The sequence below is a fragment of the Macrobrachium rosenbergii genome, chromosome 6 (genome assembly GCF_040412425.1).
Source record: "Macrobrachium rosenbergii isolate ZJJX-2024 chromosome 6, ASM4041242v1, whole genome shotgun sequence".
Taxonomy (NCBI): Eukaryota; Metazoa; Arthropoda; class Malacostraca; order Decapoda; family Palaemonidae; genus Macrobrachium; species Macrobrachium rosenbergii.
Genome location: NC_089746.1, coordinates 17,592,195 through 17,610,559, shown reverse-complemented (window position 1 = coordinate 17,610,559; position 18,365 = coordinate 17,592,195). Strand labels below are relative to the sequence as shown.

At 37.6% G+C, this 18,365-nt stretch overlaps 1 protein-coding gene across 9 annotated transcripts in view; it reads left to right on the top strand.

Moving 5' to 3' along the window:
* The window catches only part of Tmem63 (transmembrane protein 63), a 95,636-nt gene that overhangs the window by 34,847 nt on the left and 42,424 nt on the right, over positions 1-18,365 (top strand). For 8 of the 9 annotated variants that reach the window (XM_067105016.1, XM_067105012.1, XM_067105015.1 and 5 more), the window contains 8 exons: positions 2,643-2,780; positions 11,208-11,399; positions 11,886-12,077; positions 13,951-14,031; positions 14,717-14,843; positions 16,204-16,463; positions 16,927-17,080; positions 17,587-17,780. In XM_067105016.1, coding sequence (XP_066961117.1) covers positions 2,643-2,780; positions 11,208-11,399; positions 11,886-12,077; positions 13,951-14,031; positions 14,717-14,843; positions 16,204-16,463; positions 16,927-17,080; positions 17,587-17,780 — 1,338 coding nt within the window. Of the gene's footprint in view, positions 1-920; positions 979-2,642; positions 2,781-11,207; positions 11,400-11,885; positions 12,078-13,950; positions 14,032-14,716; positions 14,844-16,203; positions 16,464-16,926; positions 17,081-17,586; positions 17,781-18,365 lie in introns of all 9 variants that reach the window. The other variant, XM_067105019.1, reaches the window with a different exon arrangement.

The window sequence follows — 18,365 nt, the reverse complement described above, 5'->3', positions numbered from 1 at the left end:
CTACCAATCCTCTGTCCTTTAGGCAGTAGACTGCATGTTCTGGAACATTCTAAGACCACATATGCATGGTGTATATGAGAAATTGGATTGTATTGAAATAATTTGTTTTACAGAAAAATAAGATTTTTTAAAAATCATATGATTCAGTTAAATACTATATTGAATATTCAGTTTTAAGATTTTTAATTCTTTGAGTTGTCAGGTTAAAAGTTATAGGAGAAAATTTTGTGGATTACCACAAGATAACCAGAAAGCATGTGCATTACTGAACAGCACATACAGGTATATGTTATATTTTAATTTTACTGTAGTTAAAAATGCATGAATGAAATGTAGCTGCTCACATAAAAATGGTTTAAATATGCTTATAGATATTATGGTTTGCTATAGTGTATTTTGTTTTTTGGAAAGGCAGGCAAATGCTATGATGATGTTTTTTGTTTTTCAATGAATATGTAATTAAATTTTAATCAAGTAGTACTTAAAATTATTAATTGATATTCAATTTCATTTTTGGCCAGGAATGTGAGGTAAGAAAAATGAATTTTATGGGTTTGGCCTTTTAAATTATTGTACACTGATACTTGTTTATTATTTATTGCTTTAACTGATATATTTGAATATTGACAGTTTACAGCCGTATAATTTTTTTGTATGTAGAGATTGCAGTTGTAAAAATGTACTAATAAAGTAGGCTACTCATAGGTAATGGTTTTAATGATGTAAGAATTCCATTTCTCTTTGGAAATTAGTTTAAAACTTGTTACAAGAGATAATAAAAGATAAGAATACAAGGCTGTAGCTAAAATGTCTGGCTCAGAAAAATTAAATTCACCATTTATTGTACTTTTTATAATTCCAAAGGTAAAGATTAGCATATTTCCAGGAAATGAAGATGAAGTCTCTCTTTACATTTTTAGTAACCATGGTTCAGTCAACGTTACTTCCCCTTGCTGTTTGGTGTACTAAAATTTCTCAGTACGTTATCTTGTAATGGCCAGTATGTGAAGAGTGTATTGACATGTTCAAGCAATTTACTAATACTGTAATGATAATACTGTAATGTTTTTCTGAGATGAGCCTATAGGCTGCTCTGAAATAATTGAATTATTCAGTAATTGTACGGATGATCACACTGATCTTTTGTTAATATAACAACACTTTATATAATGAATAACCATTTGTGCTAGTGGTTGCTGTCTGTTAATACAGTATTGACATGATAATCATTATGGAGTAAAATACCCATTCCTTAAAGTTTTGAGATAATTTAACTCTAAGGCAACATAATCATTGAACTCAAAGGGTTTTTTTTACAACAGAGCATTTTGCAGTTGTGAGAAATTTATGAGGTTGTGATTATACACTGAAGTTCTTTATCTAATGACCTTGGTCTAGTTGAGAGTCAAGATAATTGAGAATATTTTTGCAGTATTTTATTTCTCAAAAAAAACCTTTTCTGAAATTATCATCATTTTCAAACTGACAGATTGAATTAGTTTGCTATATAATTGATCAGATTTTGAATTTAGTCACATTTTTCCATGCTTTATTTACTTCAAAAAAAAAAAACCAGTTGTATGTGCTACATACTGTATTATGACCATAGCATACCTATATATGAACAAAGAAGATTGTCCCTGTATCAAGGGAAGATCCTCAAACAAAAAACCAGAAACAGACAGGCTCTGTGACCTTTTATTTAATTATCTAAGAACTATGAATTTACTAAAATCTTGTAACCCTTACTGTACGACAGCCTGAATGCCTAAAAGTGAATCTTGCAAATTATTTATGAAAAAAGTTTTCCTTAAAAAAAAAAAGATTTAAGTCCTGTGTCAGCAGGTTAACTTATGTGATACTTTATTTTTAGTTAAGCACATACTCAACAAGATATAAAAAATTTTCTTGTAAATTGTTTATGAAACAAGTTTTCCCCCCCTAAAATATAAAAATCCTCTGTGACACCAAGTTAACTTATGAATACTTTAAGTTCGGTACATAATAAACAAGATATAGAAGATTAGAAGTCCTAAGAGAATGATTAAAAAATTAACTTTCAAAGTAAATAAATTAAATGAGATCTGCGTTGAAGAAATTTGTCTGGAATATACTGCATTAGAAAAATGATTGGTGCACATTTAATATAAATTAGAAACAGTTCAATCACTAGTAAAATATATGATATTTAAAATTATGTACATAAACAGCCTATAAGTTGTAGCATTTGTTTTAGAGTTTTAAGAAATTGTCTTACAAGAAAAGCTTGCTAAAGAAGTATTATCAGACGATGATCAGTTGCCTTGTTCATGAAGTAGTTTTTAAAAATTTTACTCTTGTATCGGTTTCTGTTTTCTGTCATGGTTCAAAAGATAGATGCCCTCACTATTTTAGGCTGCTGAATATTGTAAATAGGGATTTGTTGCAAAGTAATGAATTGTTGAGATGATTTCCTGTCCATGTATTATGATAAATTACAGTGGCTAAAATGTAGACTATAGTATTATATTTGGTATTTCTTATTTTAACAGTATATGTAGCTCTCAGTTTGTAGATAGTCAAGTATTTTTGTTACATAGAAGTAATAAGGATTTCCTGTAAGTTAGTGTGCTAGAATAATATCATCAATAATGGTTTTCCAGATGGACACAGCTATTCTATGGCAAGGAGAATGACATGGGGAAAATTGCCAGTGAAAGTGACTCAGTGTCATCTTTGGAGTTCAACGTGCACCTCGACAAGGGTTTACTTTCGTGGATTCCAGCACTATTTAAAATCAAGTAAGCATTCTTTCAGTTCTTATTTCTTATGTAAGTGATACAGTGATTCTTGTTCTAAATTGAAAAACCTAATATGTGATTATGCTTGAATATTATCATCACAAAACATTGTCAGCTCTTTCTATGATGTGATTAGACATTCAATGAGTTTACTCCACTCTCCTTTGTCCTTTGCCTTCATTGTCTGAACTTTCATAGGGTTCAGACCTTTATATAATTCTTTTTCATGATTTTTTGGGTATCCATATAAATCTTAATCCTGCTTGTTCCATATTTATTGTTTTTTAGCTCATCTTCATCCCTTCTTATCTCATGCCCAAACCATCTCAGTCTGAGATCTGAGTCTGTTTTCCAGCCACTGGACAGCACATCCTCCTGTCATTGTCTTGTTCATAATTCAGTACAGTATTCGCTTTACTGCATTTAGGCCATGAATCTTCATATTATATGGTTACACCTTTTCTAGATCTCTCTTTCTATTTTTGTGCCTATGTTTCCACCACATGCAGTAGTATAGGCATTATGTAGGCATCACAAATCTTTATCTCTTAGAATGCCATGAAATACCACCCAATTTCTTTGGTATAGTTAAAAAAATTTAAATGATGATAGGGAGAGGACCTAAAAAGTTCTTATTAAAGATATGAAAGGAAAAATTGTTCACTATATTTATATCATAGTTTAAAATGAATCTCCCCAAAAACCATAAGATCTGCACAAACATTATCCCTGCTGAGGCTTGAGGACATCTCGCTCCTGAGGACATATAGTCATTGCTTTCCCTTGTTTACTCTTCTTCAAACATGACTACATGTTTGGAAGCTTATTCTCACCCTTGCTGTGGCATTCTCATTTTGCAGTTTAGACATTCTTCTCCAGAACTACAAGATAAGGAAATGAGCTTTACTCTTATGATCAGAGGGCTCATAGCTCTACCACGCACAGAGATTGTAGTTTCTGTAGGTACCAGGATAATTTATGGAATGACAAACAAAAGTTACAAATAGGATAATGTTCCCCATCAAGTAGGCATGACTGTTGTTAGTGTAACAGATAGAGGTATAATTAAAAAGGAAATCATTCTATTGACAACTCTCATACTGAGTGCTCTTATATGGACCCACAAGGGTTGCCACCAGCTTGCTGTTGGTGGATTGGCCCCTTGAGGTGGCATGGCACCAGTTTGTCTTATTTTCTGCACAATCCTTGGATGTCTCTGCCAACCAGCTGTAAAAGGAAGAGATCAGTGCCTTTGGTTATATGTCTGATACCATCTACCATGGATTGGCAGCCTCCTAGTTTATCCCCAACAGTTTACTGTTGTTGGAGGAATCTAAGGCTTCAGAAGGGATGGCCAAGGCTTCAGGCATTTATTAAAGAAGGTTATGATGAAAAATGTGATGCAGATGGTCTCCTATCTCCAGCAAATCTCTGGGAATTGCAAGTTGTTTTGAGAGTCCTGGGTGGAGCTGGGAAAGACACAGATATGGACAGCATGAGAGCTGCTACATTCAGTATGGGCAGACCAACCTCCTCTTCAGGTTTTTGATCCAAGATCCTCTCAGTGAACAAGATACTATTTGCCCTAGACATTTTACATGACAATTTCCAAGACATTTAGGACTTCAGTCAGTTCCTCTTATATGTTAATATGCAGTGACGCCTAGTAGGTAATTCCAAGCCAGAAGAATACATTTCCCCCTACCACACAGATAAAAGAGGCCATTCAGTGGTGAAGCCTTTTAACAGTAGGGGAAGGAGTTGAGAATGTGGTTCCCCCATAGATAGTTTATCCTTTAGTGGGGCTTGTTTCCAGAGAGTATGGAAAAATTAAAAGGCTATCGGAGCAAATATATTGATGTTTCAGATTATATTTCAGATTATATATACTGTACTGTATTTATTTTTCCATTATTGTTTAAAAATTGTCCAAATGTGAGAATTAGAAACAATGAAAATTCATTATTTTATATAAGTAGCTTATCTTATTGCCATTTTTATATAAGTAACTTACCAAGTAATTACATAGCTATTGGTTCCCTAACCTACGGCAGCTTGAAAATTCAAAATTCGCACAGTGGCACTGTTATCGTTAGTGTATAGGTACAAGGTCCCACCCACCATCCGGGACTCAAGGAAACAACCCGCTTCTGGTTAACATCAGAAGTTTTCATGCAGCTGCTTCTTCGCTTTTCGGCTTTTCTTTGCACAAATATGGTGAAGTATTCAGAATTTGTTGCTTTGAGGCTTGCTACCATTGTCGAATCGTTGTTTGAGGTATTATTTAGTTAACGATGTCAGATTCCAGTTCATCTAGTATTCATTTTTGTTCTGAGGGTTGTAGAACTAGGCTAACTAAGCTCTCTTATGATTCTCATAAAAAATGCACTAAATGTAGGGGGCAAGAATGTAGTAAGGATAATACTTGCATAGAGTGTCAGGATTGGGAGGATAAGAAATGGAAAACCTTGAAATCTCATCTAGAGAAATTAGAAAGGGATAAGAAGAGGAAAGCAGCCATTAGGGCTGAAAGTAGGGCCAATGTAGATTCCATTCCTTTGGAAAATTTAGGGGATGACAGAACTACCACTCCTCCAATTCCTCCTCCTCCTATCCTGAGTCCTCCTACTTTACCATCTACTCCTGTTCCAGGTTTCCATGATTCCGCTCTTAGTGCCGTTGCCAGCCTCAAATCTAGGTTCGATCAGAAATTTAGTGTATTATCTAGTACTATAATGGAAATGGCATCAGCTGTCAAATCTCTAATGGAAAAAATGTAAGTATTGAAAGTGCAGTGAGAAGTGAGAGTGCTGTGTATATTGAGGAGGTGGCTGTCTGACCCACCAGTGCTCCTAGACAAAGGTCACTGTCCCCCCCCCCGCCCGCACTGTGGAGAAGACATACCGGAAGTCCAAGGGAGAGATTGGCAGTTTGTCTACGGGCAGTCACCCCCTCTGTCGAGCCTGTCGTGCTCTCCTAGGCTTCGACTAAACGCCATTGGAAAGGCGTTTCTTTGCATCAACTTTCTTCTGATTCAGATTCTTCCAGTCTTCACAAGAAGCTCCCATATTGCTACTCTACTTCTTCACGCCCACTCAAGGGACATGCGGATAATAGCAATTCTTCTCCCCTGGCTGTCAAGAGGTACAGGGAGACTAGCCCACAACCTTCCTGCAGCTTTCAAGTCCGGCCTAATTTTCCTGCTCATCACCATCATTTTTTCAGAGACAGTCCTGAGTGCTATAAGTGTTCTAAGCGCCAACTTCTTCCGAGCGCCAAGTGCCCACCGACTCGCGCCTTACTTCCATTGATGAGCTCCTGGCGTCCGCTGCCTCGTGCCAGAATATAGTTGATGAGTGCCTGGTACCCGCCGTCTCGCGCCAGAATTCCGCTAATGATTGCCTGGCGCCCGCTGTCTCATGCCAGCTTCTGCTTTAGAGCGCCCGGCACCAACTCCCAAACTTCCGACGCCAACAGCCGAACTCCCAGCTTCTGCTTCTGGACTCCATGCACCTTCTTCTGTTATTCCGTCTTCCTCATCAGTCCAGGAAGATTCTTTAGCCCCACTCAAGTGCCAATTGACCGAACTTATGGGTTTTTTTAAGAAAGCCTCTTCTGCTCCAGAGTTCAAGGATAAATCATTGTCTCCTATCTCTTCGGAGGAGGAAGAGATTGTTCAGGATACGGTTCCCTTTTCTGCTTACTCGTCTCTTCTGCGTTTCCTCCTGGATAACTTCCCTGATTTCTTTGTGCCTGCTTTGCCTACTTCTCCAGCTTCTACCTTCCTCACGAAAAAGCATGCGTCAGAAGGTACCAGGTTACCCAAGCTAGTTCTTTCCTTCTCCTCGAAGAAGGCTCTCAAAGAAGTTCATGCCTGGCTGGCCACTGAGAGAGAACAGGGCAAAGCGACATTCGCTTTTCCGCCCAGCAAATTGTTGAAGATGAGGTACTCTTACTATGCCACCAGGTAAGCTACTTCCTTGGGAGTTTCTGCCTCCTCCCAAGGGGATTTCTCTGGTCTGGTGGATTCATCTCGTAGAATGACCTTTTTGTCGGCCAATGTTTTCATCAGCTGAGCTGGATCACCTTATCAAGAATATATTTAAGTATTTGAGATGTTTAGTTTTCTCGATTGGGCCATTGGGGCGCTAGCTAGGAAGATTGAAGACTGTCCTGATCTTGCTGAAGATTTTGCCTCTGATTGGCTAGGAGTTCTTTTATGCTCAGACAGAGCAGTTAGAGATGGCTCTTTAGAACTCACCTCCCTATTTTTTATGTGGGTCCTTAAGAAGAGGGAGCTCTGGTGTTCGTTCACCTCGAAAGGAGTCGCTGACTCAGAAGTCAGCTCCATTTTTCACTCCTTCAGACAAGTCTCACCTCTTTCCTCAAAACACAGTGAAGGAGATTCTTTCGGAATTGCAGAGCAAGTCCACCACTGACTTGTTGGCACAGTCCACTAGATGTCTGAAGGAGCCTGTGTCCTCCACATCAAGATCATTCTCCCCTCTTCAGTCTCAACCCTTTCGTGGAGGGAGAGTTAAGACCCAACCTCGACCTAGATCAAACTTGCGACCTCCTGCAAAGTCCAGTAAGAGGTCTTCCTTCAAATCCAACCCCAAGAAGTGAGAAGTTAGTCCTCCACGCCCAGGTAGGAGCCAGACTTGTACTTTATTGGAAAGAATGGGAGAGCAGAGGAGCAGACCCCTGGGTGATCAAGGTTCTCAAGGAGGGCTACTCCATTCATTTCGTAAAGACTTCTCCTTTAGTTAAATTTCCAATTGCCTTGACAGTGTATTCAAAAGGTTTCACGAAGTTTTTGGCTCTCTCCCAAGAAGTTGAATCCCTTCTTTCCAAAGGAGCAGTGGAAGAAGTTCTAGATCCCCACTCAAAGGGTTTCTACAATCGCCTTTTCGCGGTTCCGAAAGCCTTGGGGAGCTGGAGGCCTGTTCTGGATATCAGCACCTTGAATGTGTTCATAATGAAGACGAAGTTTCATATGGAGACTGTTCGCTCAGTCATGTCCTCAGTACAACAGGGGGACTGGATGGTCACCCTGGATATGCAGGATGTGGATTTTCACATCCCTGTTCATCCAGACTCATGAAAATTTCTACGCTTCGTTTTTCAGGACAGGATGCAACAGTTCCAGGCCCTATGCTTTGGCTTATCGACAGCTCCTCAAGTTTTCACACGAATCCTTGCTCCTCTGGGGAATTGGCTTCACCTTCTGGGAATCAACATCGACTTATATCTAGTTAGGCATTCTCATAAACAAAAAGAAATCCCTTCTGACACTGACTCAGGAGATTCCCTATTTAGGGATGATACTGAACTCGGACTTTTCGGGCTTTTCTTTCGCCCAAAAGAGACGAGAACTGCCTTCAAACTGTCAGTCAGTTCCTTGCTCTTCCTTCCTGCTCGGCAGTGCAGTAGATGAGTCTTCTGGGGACCCTCGCTTCAGTAAAGCAGTTTGTAAATCTAGGCAGACTGCACATGAGACCCCTTCAATTTTTCCTCAAAGTGAATTGGTGCAGAAAAACCCAACGAGACTCTTTCATCTCCCCAATTACGTTGGAAATCAAAGAGGATCTCTGGTGGTGGTCATGTGGAGAAAGACTTCAGGAAGGGAAGTCTCTTCTCCCAGTGCTCCCAGACCTATTTTATTCAGATGCCTCTGACCTAGGCTGGGCGCCCTTGTGGATGGCCAGGAAGTCTCCGGAACATGGACTACGATACAACAGAATTCTCACCTCAACATAAAGGAACCGAGAGCAATTCACCTGGGCCTTCAGTCCTTCTCGGATCTGGTCCGTGGCAAGATTGTAGTACATGAGGACAACACCATGGCTCTTGCTTACATTCGCAAATGGGGGCACTCATTCCTCCTCTCTGTACGAGACGGGGAGGGATCTCCTTCTGTGGGCGGAGGAGAACCAAGTCTCTCTTGTCACCCGGTTCATTCAAGGGAGAATGAACATGATTGCTGACAAATTAAGCTGCCTCAAACAGGTCCTTCCAACCAAATGTACCATAGACCCTATAGTCTGCGAAACCTGTGGAAACTTTGGGGCAAACCCACAGTGGATCTTTTCGCAACATCTTCCCCTCTTTTGCTCTCCATCTCAGATCCTCAAGCATGGAGCACGGATGCCATGCTGTTGGACTGGATAGACTTAGATATGTATGCCTTCCCTCCCTTTGGAATGATCAGGGAAGTAATCAACAAGCCGACGCATCAGAACACCTCCATGACCCTAGTAGCCCCATTTTGGCAGAAACAAGGAATGGTTTCCAGACTTGATCCAACTCCTTGTAGACTACCCAAGACTCCTTCCACAAAAATGGTCTTTGCTCAGACAACCCCACTTTCTCAGATTCCACCAAGGGTTATCCACTCTGGCCCTGACAGGCTTCAGACTGTCAAGCACCTTGTCAGAGCAAAAGGGTTTTCGAGATAGGCTGCAGAGGCGATTGCGAGATGCAGATGAGCTGCTTCTACAAAGCTCTACCAATCAAAATGGGCAGTCTTCAGAAGGTGGTGCAGCCACCATAACGTCTCTTCTTCTGAGACATCTATAAGCCAAATAGCCGACTTTTTGATATTCCTAAAGTCCATCAGGAAGCTATCGACCTCTACAATCAAAGGGTATAGGTCGATGCTCAGCTCAGTCTTTAAGCACAGAGGAATGGACCTGTCTTCTAATCAAGATATCACCAACTTGATCAAATCCTTTGATACGTCCAAGAAAGAAAGTCCTTCCAACATCTCTTAGAACTTAGACGTTGTACTGAAGTGGCTTTCAGGTCCTCAATTCGAACCTCTTCGTTCTGTTTCCCTCAGGAATCTCACGTAAAAGACTCTCTTTTTAGTGGCTCTCGCTACTGCCAAATGTATTAGCGAGTTACAGGCAATAGACAAGAGAATAGGCTTTGCACAAGAGACAAGAGGACACAGTCTGCTCTCTTTCTCTTGGTTTCCTTGCAAAGAACGAGGACCCTTCTAAACCCTGGCCTAGATCCTTTGTCATCAAGAACCTTATGGATATCTTAGGACCTGAAGAAGAAGAAAGACTCCTCTGTCCAGTGAGGTGCCTCAGGTACTATCTTCAGCGGACAGAAAAGATTAGAGGACCTTTGAGCAATCTCTGGTGCTCTGTAAGAAACCCAGTTCACCCCCTCCCCAAAAATGCCATATCCTTTTTTCTGAGAGAGCTAATATTAGAAGCCCACTCTCAGGTCCAGGAGGAAGCCTTTCCATTACTTAAAGTTAAGGCTCATGAAATTAAGGCAGTCGCAACTTCCCTCGCTTTTAAACACAACTTATCTCTTTCCTCGATCCTACAGTCGATGTTCTGGAGATGCAAGTCCATTTTCGCCTCACACCATCTCAAGGGCATAGAAACTGTTTTTGAAAATTGTAGCACTTTAGGACCTTTATCTGCAGCTGGCATGGTGCTGGGAGAGGAAGCATAGGGAATCTCTCTGTTCCTTTGCTATCCACTCGCCTTGACTTAAGGTTTTGAGTCGATGGGAAGCCTGGGGCTACACTGTACCTGAAGTACCTACCAGTTCGTATTTTATTATTGATAATGGTTGGGTTTTGGTGTTATTCTGTGGTGTAGGTGATAGTGTTGTCATTTTGTATTCTGGTCTTCACCCGGGGCAAGGGCATCTTTTAAAACTTTGTCAGCATATGGTGTACTTCATCCGCTGCAAAGTTCCCACTAATGTAGTGGCAACCCTTGGCTATACTGCCACGTCCACTACAAGTTGAGAGAAGCACCGATCAGAGGCAGTACCTACCTGCAGCAGCTCTCTCAGCAGGTAAGGAAACAACAAACATTTATTCAATGTTAGCAACCTTTCTATTTCAAATTCATTACTTACTTAATGCTTTGGGGTAGAATATGTCCATGCTCTTTCCCACCTCCTAACAATGTGGAATCAGCTATGTAATTACTTGGTAATTACTTATATAAAAATGAAATTTTTATGTTAAAATAAAGTTTTATATATACTTACCAAGTAATTACATGATCGGAGCCCACCCTCCTCCCCTTGCATGGACATTAGAGCATAAAATGAATTGAGCTCTCCGCTGGGTTGTTTCCTTGAGTCCTGGATGATGGGCGGGACCTTGTCACCTACACACTAATGATAACAGTGCCACCACGCGAATTTTGAATTTTTAAGCTGCCATTGGTTAGGCAACCAATACCTATGTAATTACTTGGTAAGTATATATAAAACTTTATGATAAAAATATCATTTTTGTCATTTAATGTACTGTATATGATATTGTATGAATTTTGGGTATGAATATATTAGACTGTTTATTTGCAAATTGCTTTCTTTGTAGAAAAACTAACTTGGTAGTTCACCTTTAGATATGTACAAAGACACTAATATACTGGTATTTTTTTTCAGAGATAAAGACATCCTAGAGAAAAGTGGAAAAGACGCTGTGCAGTACATGGCCTTTCAGCGCCACATCATCATATATATGATGATTGTGTGTGTTGTAAGTATTGTCATAGTACTGCCTATTAATTTCCAAGGCACACTGGAAGGGGGTGAAAAGGAATTTGGACACACAACTTTAGCCAATCTTGACCCAAAGTTAGTACCATCTGTTTCTTAATAATTTTGTGCAGTGTCAGGAACCACGTACTGTATTTGTATTGTTTATTATTAGAAATAATAGTTACCATGATTTATTCCTTATGTTTGTCAAAGTTGAAAATCCACTAGTAGACACCTGTCTGTGAAAGCAGATATCATAAAAAAGGCATTAAACTGATATACCATGTTTTATTTAGGTAGTACTCTGATTTTACCATTGATAATCCCCAAAGCACATAAGTTAGCCAAGTTTTATCTTTATTTGTTTGATAGAAGACAAAAGCTGTGTTATTAACAGCAAATATTCATGGAATTGTGACAGTCACTTACAGGACTGATGTGTCTGGGATTTTGTCTACCATGAAATTTGGCTGTAGTATATGTAATGAATTTATTGTAAAACAAACTTTAGCTGGTCTTTAGTTTATTTTCTTTAGTGCTTGTTATTGTTTCAGTGACTGATTTGTGATCTTTTATTCCCAGGTCACGCCTCTTGTGGGTACATGTGACGCTAGCTTTCCTCTTCCTTCCTTTGGGAATCTTATTTACGAGACGTTTCTCAAAAAAACTTGAACTACGAGAGGCATCAACCCTGACTAGTGCTTCACGTACGTTGATGATCACCCATGTACCCCGTAGGTCTTGCCATAAGGACACTATTCTTAGACATTTTCAGTAAGTTATACTTTGAAAAATGTGTTTTATTTGCTATGGAATAAAAATGTCTGTAGGCATATTCTTGTAATTCAATTCAGAGGCACAGGAAAGCCTAAAATCACCTTTTGGTGTGAACAATTATTAATCAAGATCATTTTAGCTTGTCTGATAAAAAGAAATGTGAAAAATGTTTTGTTTTTATTCTTGGTAGATTAAACCAGTTTTGCTTTAGCTCATGCTCATGTTATTAAAGTATCCCATGCAAACAGACATTTGTGTTTAAGTAATTAATGTGTTACTCTGTAGTCTTAATTAGTGATTACTGAAACCACTGATCTTTGCTAATACAATATAAATGAAAAGCTGTTAATGCTGTCACAACTTTAAAATAGAGTGATAAAAGTATGTACAGGTTGCTATCTTTTCCTCTGATAAGATTATTTAAAATAAAGATTTCTGAAGATCATTGAAAGTAGATATACCTCTACAGAAAGTTGTCACTTTTCAGGATTCTAGCCAATTCTGCAACAAATATGACTAGACTAAATAAAATAAATAAGTATGTCACATAACTGGAGTTCATTAGAGTGATAAATGGCAGGATTCATGGAATGATGAAACATCACAAAATAAAGCAGGTTAAACTTACAGTAGGATCATGTCAGTCATTGTCACAAAAAGAAGGAAATTTAGAATTTGTATTAATCCACTGGAGAACTGGCCACAATTGTTTAAGCCCGCAGTGGGGTCTTGCTGTCAGTGCACCTCACATGGTGCACTGTAGGCATTACTTAAGGTTCTTTGCAGCGTCCTTTCAGCCCCTAGCTGCATCCTCTTTCATTCCTTTTTCTGTACCTCCGTTCATATTCTTTTTCTTCCACCTGACTTACCACCCTCTCTAACAATTGTTTCACAGTGTAACTGCGAGGTTTTCCTCTTATTACACCTTTCAAACCTTCTTACTATCAATTTTCCTTTCAGCGCTGAATGACCTCATAGGTTCCAGTGCTTGGCCATTAGCCTAAATTCTGTAATCCAACTGTTTAACCGCTTGTGATACAGTTCCTGTCTGTAGACAATTCAGTATAACAATAATAAAACAAATATTGATTAGCAATAAATTATATATTAGTCAACAGTGAAATTTTGTCAGAATATTAAAAACAATTTGCAGCCTATCTCGTAATAAAGATATTTATGAAGCTGTAACCTGTTAGGTGCAATTTGATTAATATTATTCCCTTTACAAGAGCAAACCCTTAAAGCCAGCCATATGAGAGCTAAGAGTTTTCTCTAAGTGGTCTGGGTTTTAATAACCATGAAGATTTTTTTTTTCTTTTGAAGAACAGACCTGACACTTTAAGTCCTCAGGTGTAACTGACCTTATGAATCTGACCTCAGTTAAGCAGACCATGTCTTCACACCATCTAGTTAACTTCTTATGAAGTGGCTATTAATCAGTTTTACTGCTTGTCAACATTATTTTAGTTTAGTCATATTAATTGTAATGCTTATTTACTTAAGATCCTGAGATCCTGTTGAGCAGTACTGTTTATACTGTGCACATGGTAGGATGTACTAAATTTTTGCACTGTCCTCTGTTCTCAGGCTGAATTTGTTTCTGCCATATGCATTTTGTCTAGTCCCTTTCTCTTCCTGTTTAGCTTCCCAAATTATCTACCTTTGTTTTACTTTTAAAGTTTTCACTTCTCTTTCAAAAATAAAATGATTCGGGTCATCCCTAAGAATCTAGATAAGGTTTGATGGTTTGCTTAGAATATTTTGGAATAGTGATTATAATTTATTGAAGTTATTTTTATGTGTGCTTGAAAAATTTTGTTTATTTTTGCTACTTTTCCAAGAAATTTGCTAATACCAATTGTATTTGCAGAGAGGCCTATCCTGAAATTGAAGTACAAGATGTGCAGTTTGCGTATAACATCAGATCTTTAACAGCTTATGATAAGGAAAGGTATGGACTAGTAAATATTTTTATATTGATGCTGAGATCAGTACCGTGGGATTCAGTAATTTTAAGAAGAAACTGTTTTTAGCTAAGCTAAGCTGAAGTGGTTAGCAGAGTAATGCTTCCAAGTCCTTTATATATAAAACTTAGTCTTGAATATGGAAGAACAGAAATGTATTCGTTTAGTGAGGGTGAGCTGCCCCTTAAAAGATTGCCAGCCACCAACTCACTTCTTCAGACTGTCATTTTTTTTTCTAAGTGTGGCTTGGCATTTTCTTTGGTCACCATAGAATTTATGCAGTTATTGCTAGTATAGTATCTTATTTCTGTATAACTGGACTTGTTTTGTTTTTGTAAAAGTGCAGTTCTGTAATTTTTAAAAATTCTATTTGTGTAATCTTTCAGTATCCTGAAAATTCGTGTACTAAACACAAGGTTCCACTTCTGTCTCATCAATATCATTCATTTAATTGCCAAAGAATGATAAGCTGAGATGAATAAGGCAGTTGCAATCCTCTACCCTCTGAGGAAATGTAGCCCTTACACATTAATTGTAGGTTTCTCACTGATGGAAAGTTATCTTACTGTACCACTAATTTATTTTGGAAGTTTGTGTTCAGAAATACCTATTTATGAATTCTGTATAATTAAAGGATTTTAAATTTTTTCTCATATTTCTGTTTATTCACAGGGAAGTTGCACAGAATGCAAGATTGTATTGTGAAGCATACATGAAAGAGACAAATAGGAGGCTAGAGATGCGGCCATACAAATGTGGTGTGATATGTGGATGCTGTGATATTTTTGGATGTCCAAAAGTAAGATTACCTCACTTTTCATTTATTTAAGTGTTAATCGTTTGGCAGTACTTTTATGAAAAGTATTTTATATACGTTTGTGTAGGTTGATCTCTTGTATAGGTCAGTTCATGATTTATGACTGAGAAAAATAATTGAGGGTATGCCTTCTGTCTAGATGAACCCCAGTTTTTTATGGTAATGAAATAACATGTTACGCTGGTATTGATAAAGCACCATATTTTATGGCTCAAAGCTAGTATTGATACAGCACCATATTTTAAGGCCAAAAAAGCCATCTGCAATCAACATTCACTCATCAGAACCTGCAGATTTGCATTTTAATTCAAGTCCATTAAATTGGAAGCATCAACTCATACAACCTTTTAGCATTGAGATTGTGTGTTACAACCACCAATCTTTGTCTTGTTAGTGCTTATAGTATTATGAGTAGATGTACTGTTCAGTTTGGTGGTTAATTTGAAATGTAATAAAAAATAATGCCAGGTTCTGTCACAGAAGTTCATTTTATGTTATCTGTTGAACAAGATGTTATACAACACCAATAATATACAGTGTTAGTGAGAGAGATAGTAGGATAAACAGACACACATCGTAAATGATTTATTAAGTTCATGTAGTTGACTATACATTTGGGCAATTTCATGAGTAAGTAAATTTTTGTATACCATACCTTGTAGATTACAGTACTGTTGTAAAGTATGTGTTGTAGGTTTGAAATTACTGTATCAGACATACATAGTCAACTTATGAGATTTTGACAATGCTTTCAGCTGATATATGTTTACATTTTGGCAGGAAGTGTAAACCAGTAAATCAGTACTTGTATATTTACATACCAGGTCCTTTTGTGATTTTGTAGAGTAAAATTATTCTTGTTCATCTTGAATAAAGTGAATATGAACTTCATTAGTAGCGGTAGTAGATTGGTTGTGGGCATAGATATGGCAAGCTGTCTTGAGTGACTACTCTCCATGTCAAGATAAACCCTCATCCTTTTATTTTTTATAGAAATTTTGCCTTCAAAACTTTCTTACACATAGTACATATGTTACTTTTCTGGTCGTTTTTCTGAATTTTTGCAAACATTATAAACCAAGCTTTTTTCACTAACCATATTTTTGTTTTGTAGAATTAAAAATTTATTGAAGCATTTTCTGGCTACATACTGAAAACTATGCCTCATGATCCAGTTTTGTGTATTTTCCAAAATTATATCACCCTGGAAAAATAGCTCTCTAAATTGTTGTAGTTTTTGAATATTTTGTTGTGCTTCATTGTGTTCTCTTAGTAAGTGTGAGGCATAAAACTTTGAACTTCTGTATATCAGTCTAAAAGTAATAATTTTCTCCTCGTAAAGGTGGATGCTATTGAATATTATTTAGAAGAAGAAAATCGCCTATCTCAGGAGGTAGAGAATCTTAAAGTCAGAGCTCTTCAGAGACCTACTGGCATCGCCTTTGTAACGTTTGACTCCATAACAAATGCAACAAAAGTTTTGCGTGATCATCAGACAAAATGTGATTGCCTGAAGAATACACCAGCATCATCTGTATCAGGGGAGCTGAAGCCCCATAACTGGATTGTACGAGTGGCTCCAGCGCCAGAGGATATCTATTGGTGAGCTATTATTTGTTGAATCGTGTATTGCCCTGTTGGAGGGTACTGTATACAGCGGCGAAAAGTGAGGAAGGTGGTTCCAAAATACCTAAGAAAACATATTGTACATGAAAGTGAGACTAGCAAAAGATTGATGATCCTGGGAACATTCAGGACATCAGTGGCAAACATTTGTATGATTGTTGGGGGTTGTTATGAAACAAATGTTAATCAAGGAATATTGTTATTAGAGTGATATAAAAGTTTGAATTATAACTTTTGAAATGAACCTTACCTCTCCATTATATAGCTTTTACTTCTGTGCCAGCAGTAGTAAAAGCTATAAATTGGAGACGTAATTATTTAAAAAATAAATCTTAAATTAAGTATTTATATGTTTGCTTGCTGTTATTAGTATGTATTGTTTTTCAAATGCATAGAAGTCTTTAGCGCACTTATTAATGAATTAACGCCATCCAATCAGGGCTAATTTGTCTGTAACAACTCGTCATTGGTGGTTGAAGGCAGTCAGCATCAACTTTGTCCTGTTTGTTGTTCTGTTCTTTCTGACAACCCCTGCTGTGCTTATCAACACTCTGGACTTTGTACATCTTTTTGCTGGAAAACTTCATAATGTGGTAAGTGTGCTTATTCTTGGAATTACAGTTACACTGTAATAGACTTAAAAAGTCTGCTGAGTTTCAAGCATTATATGCATTATTTGAGACCTGGATTGAATTATATCATTTTTTATAAGTATCTACTGTGGTGTACTTTTAAATACAAGCATTGCTGTTCATTACTGGGAATATTGCGTAATTTTTTGCTAATAGTGTGAATTTCATCATAAACAGTCCACTAACCTCACTGAGAAAGTTGCAGTTGACAGTTCAGTTTGTACCAGGGGGTATCGTACATGAAAGACCAGAGCTAACTTTTAGAGGCAAGTGCTAAACCAGCTAAATAAAGAGTTTAGGATTTTACCTCAGTATTCAGATTAAACTACAGTACTTTTGAAAATTGGACATTGTAACGTGATATGACCATGAACAATAATAGCACTGCATTCAACATAGTTGAAGTCCCATCTATATGTGATGGGTGATGAATTTTTTATTCTGTAATTGTTTTTTCTTTACAACAGAGTCCAGTATTGTCTGAATTCTTGCCAACTCTTCTCCTGTGGACCACTGCTGCCCTTATGCCTGTCATTGTATCGTACTCAGACCAGTTTATGACGCACTGGACTCGATCTGCAGAAAACCACTCCATCATGCGAAAAACATTTACGTTTTTACTGTTTATGGTTATCATCTTGCCATCCTTGGGGCTAACAAGGTGAGTTTAGAGCCATATTTCATTCTTTCAGTGTCTTTAAAGTATTTTGAAACAAATAATATGTGCTTAGAAAGTAAGTTTAAGAAATTTTTAAAATTGTTTTAGATTCTCTTTTTGACCTTATTTTATGTTATTCACTTTGTTTGGATTTTTGCGCAGCCCTCCACTTGGATGATTAAGGCACTTCTTATATTTTATAATTGTCTTTGTGTTTTCTCGTCAGTATCGTAGCTCCTGCAGAATAGGAGAGTCTTAAGGTCTTTTTAAAATTTGCTTTCTTCTTTATGATCTTCACTTCAGGCAGTATTTTGTTGTATAGTCTTGGTGCGCAATGACTTACAGTGATGGATACACTGGTACTGATAGGAATACTGCTTTTTCTATTGAAATTCTTGGGTTGCAGCTTTTATTTTGCAATAAAAGATATAAAAGAATTTTGTTTGTCTCTTTTCATCAGAAGATACTGAGTGAAAAGTATTGTTAATATCGTTATTAACCATAGAAAATATTTGGTTATCTTCAACTTGACATTGTGAATGATCATTTTTGTTGTTTTCCATTTCCTGATAACCCTTCAAAATTTGG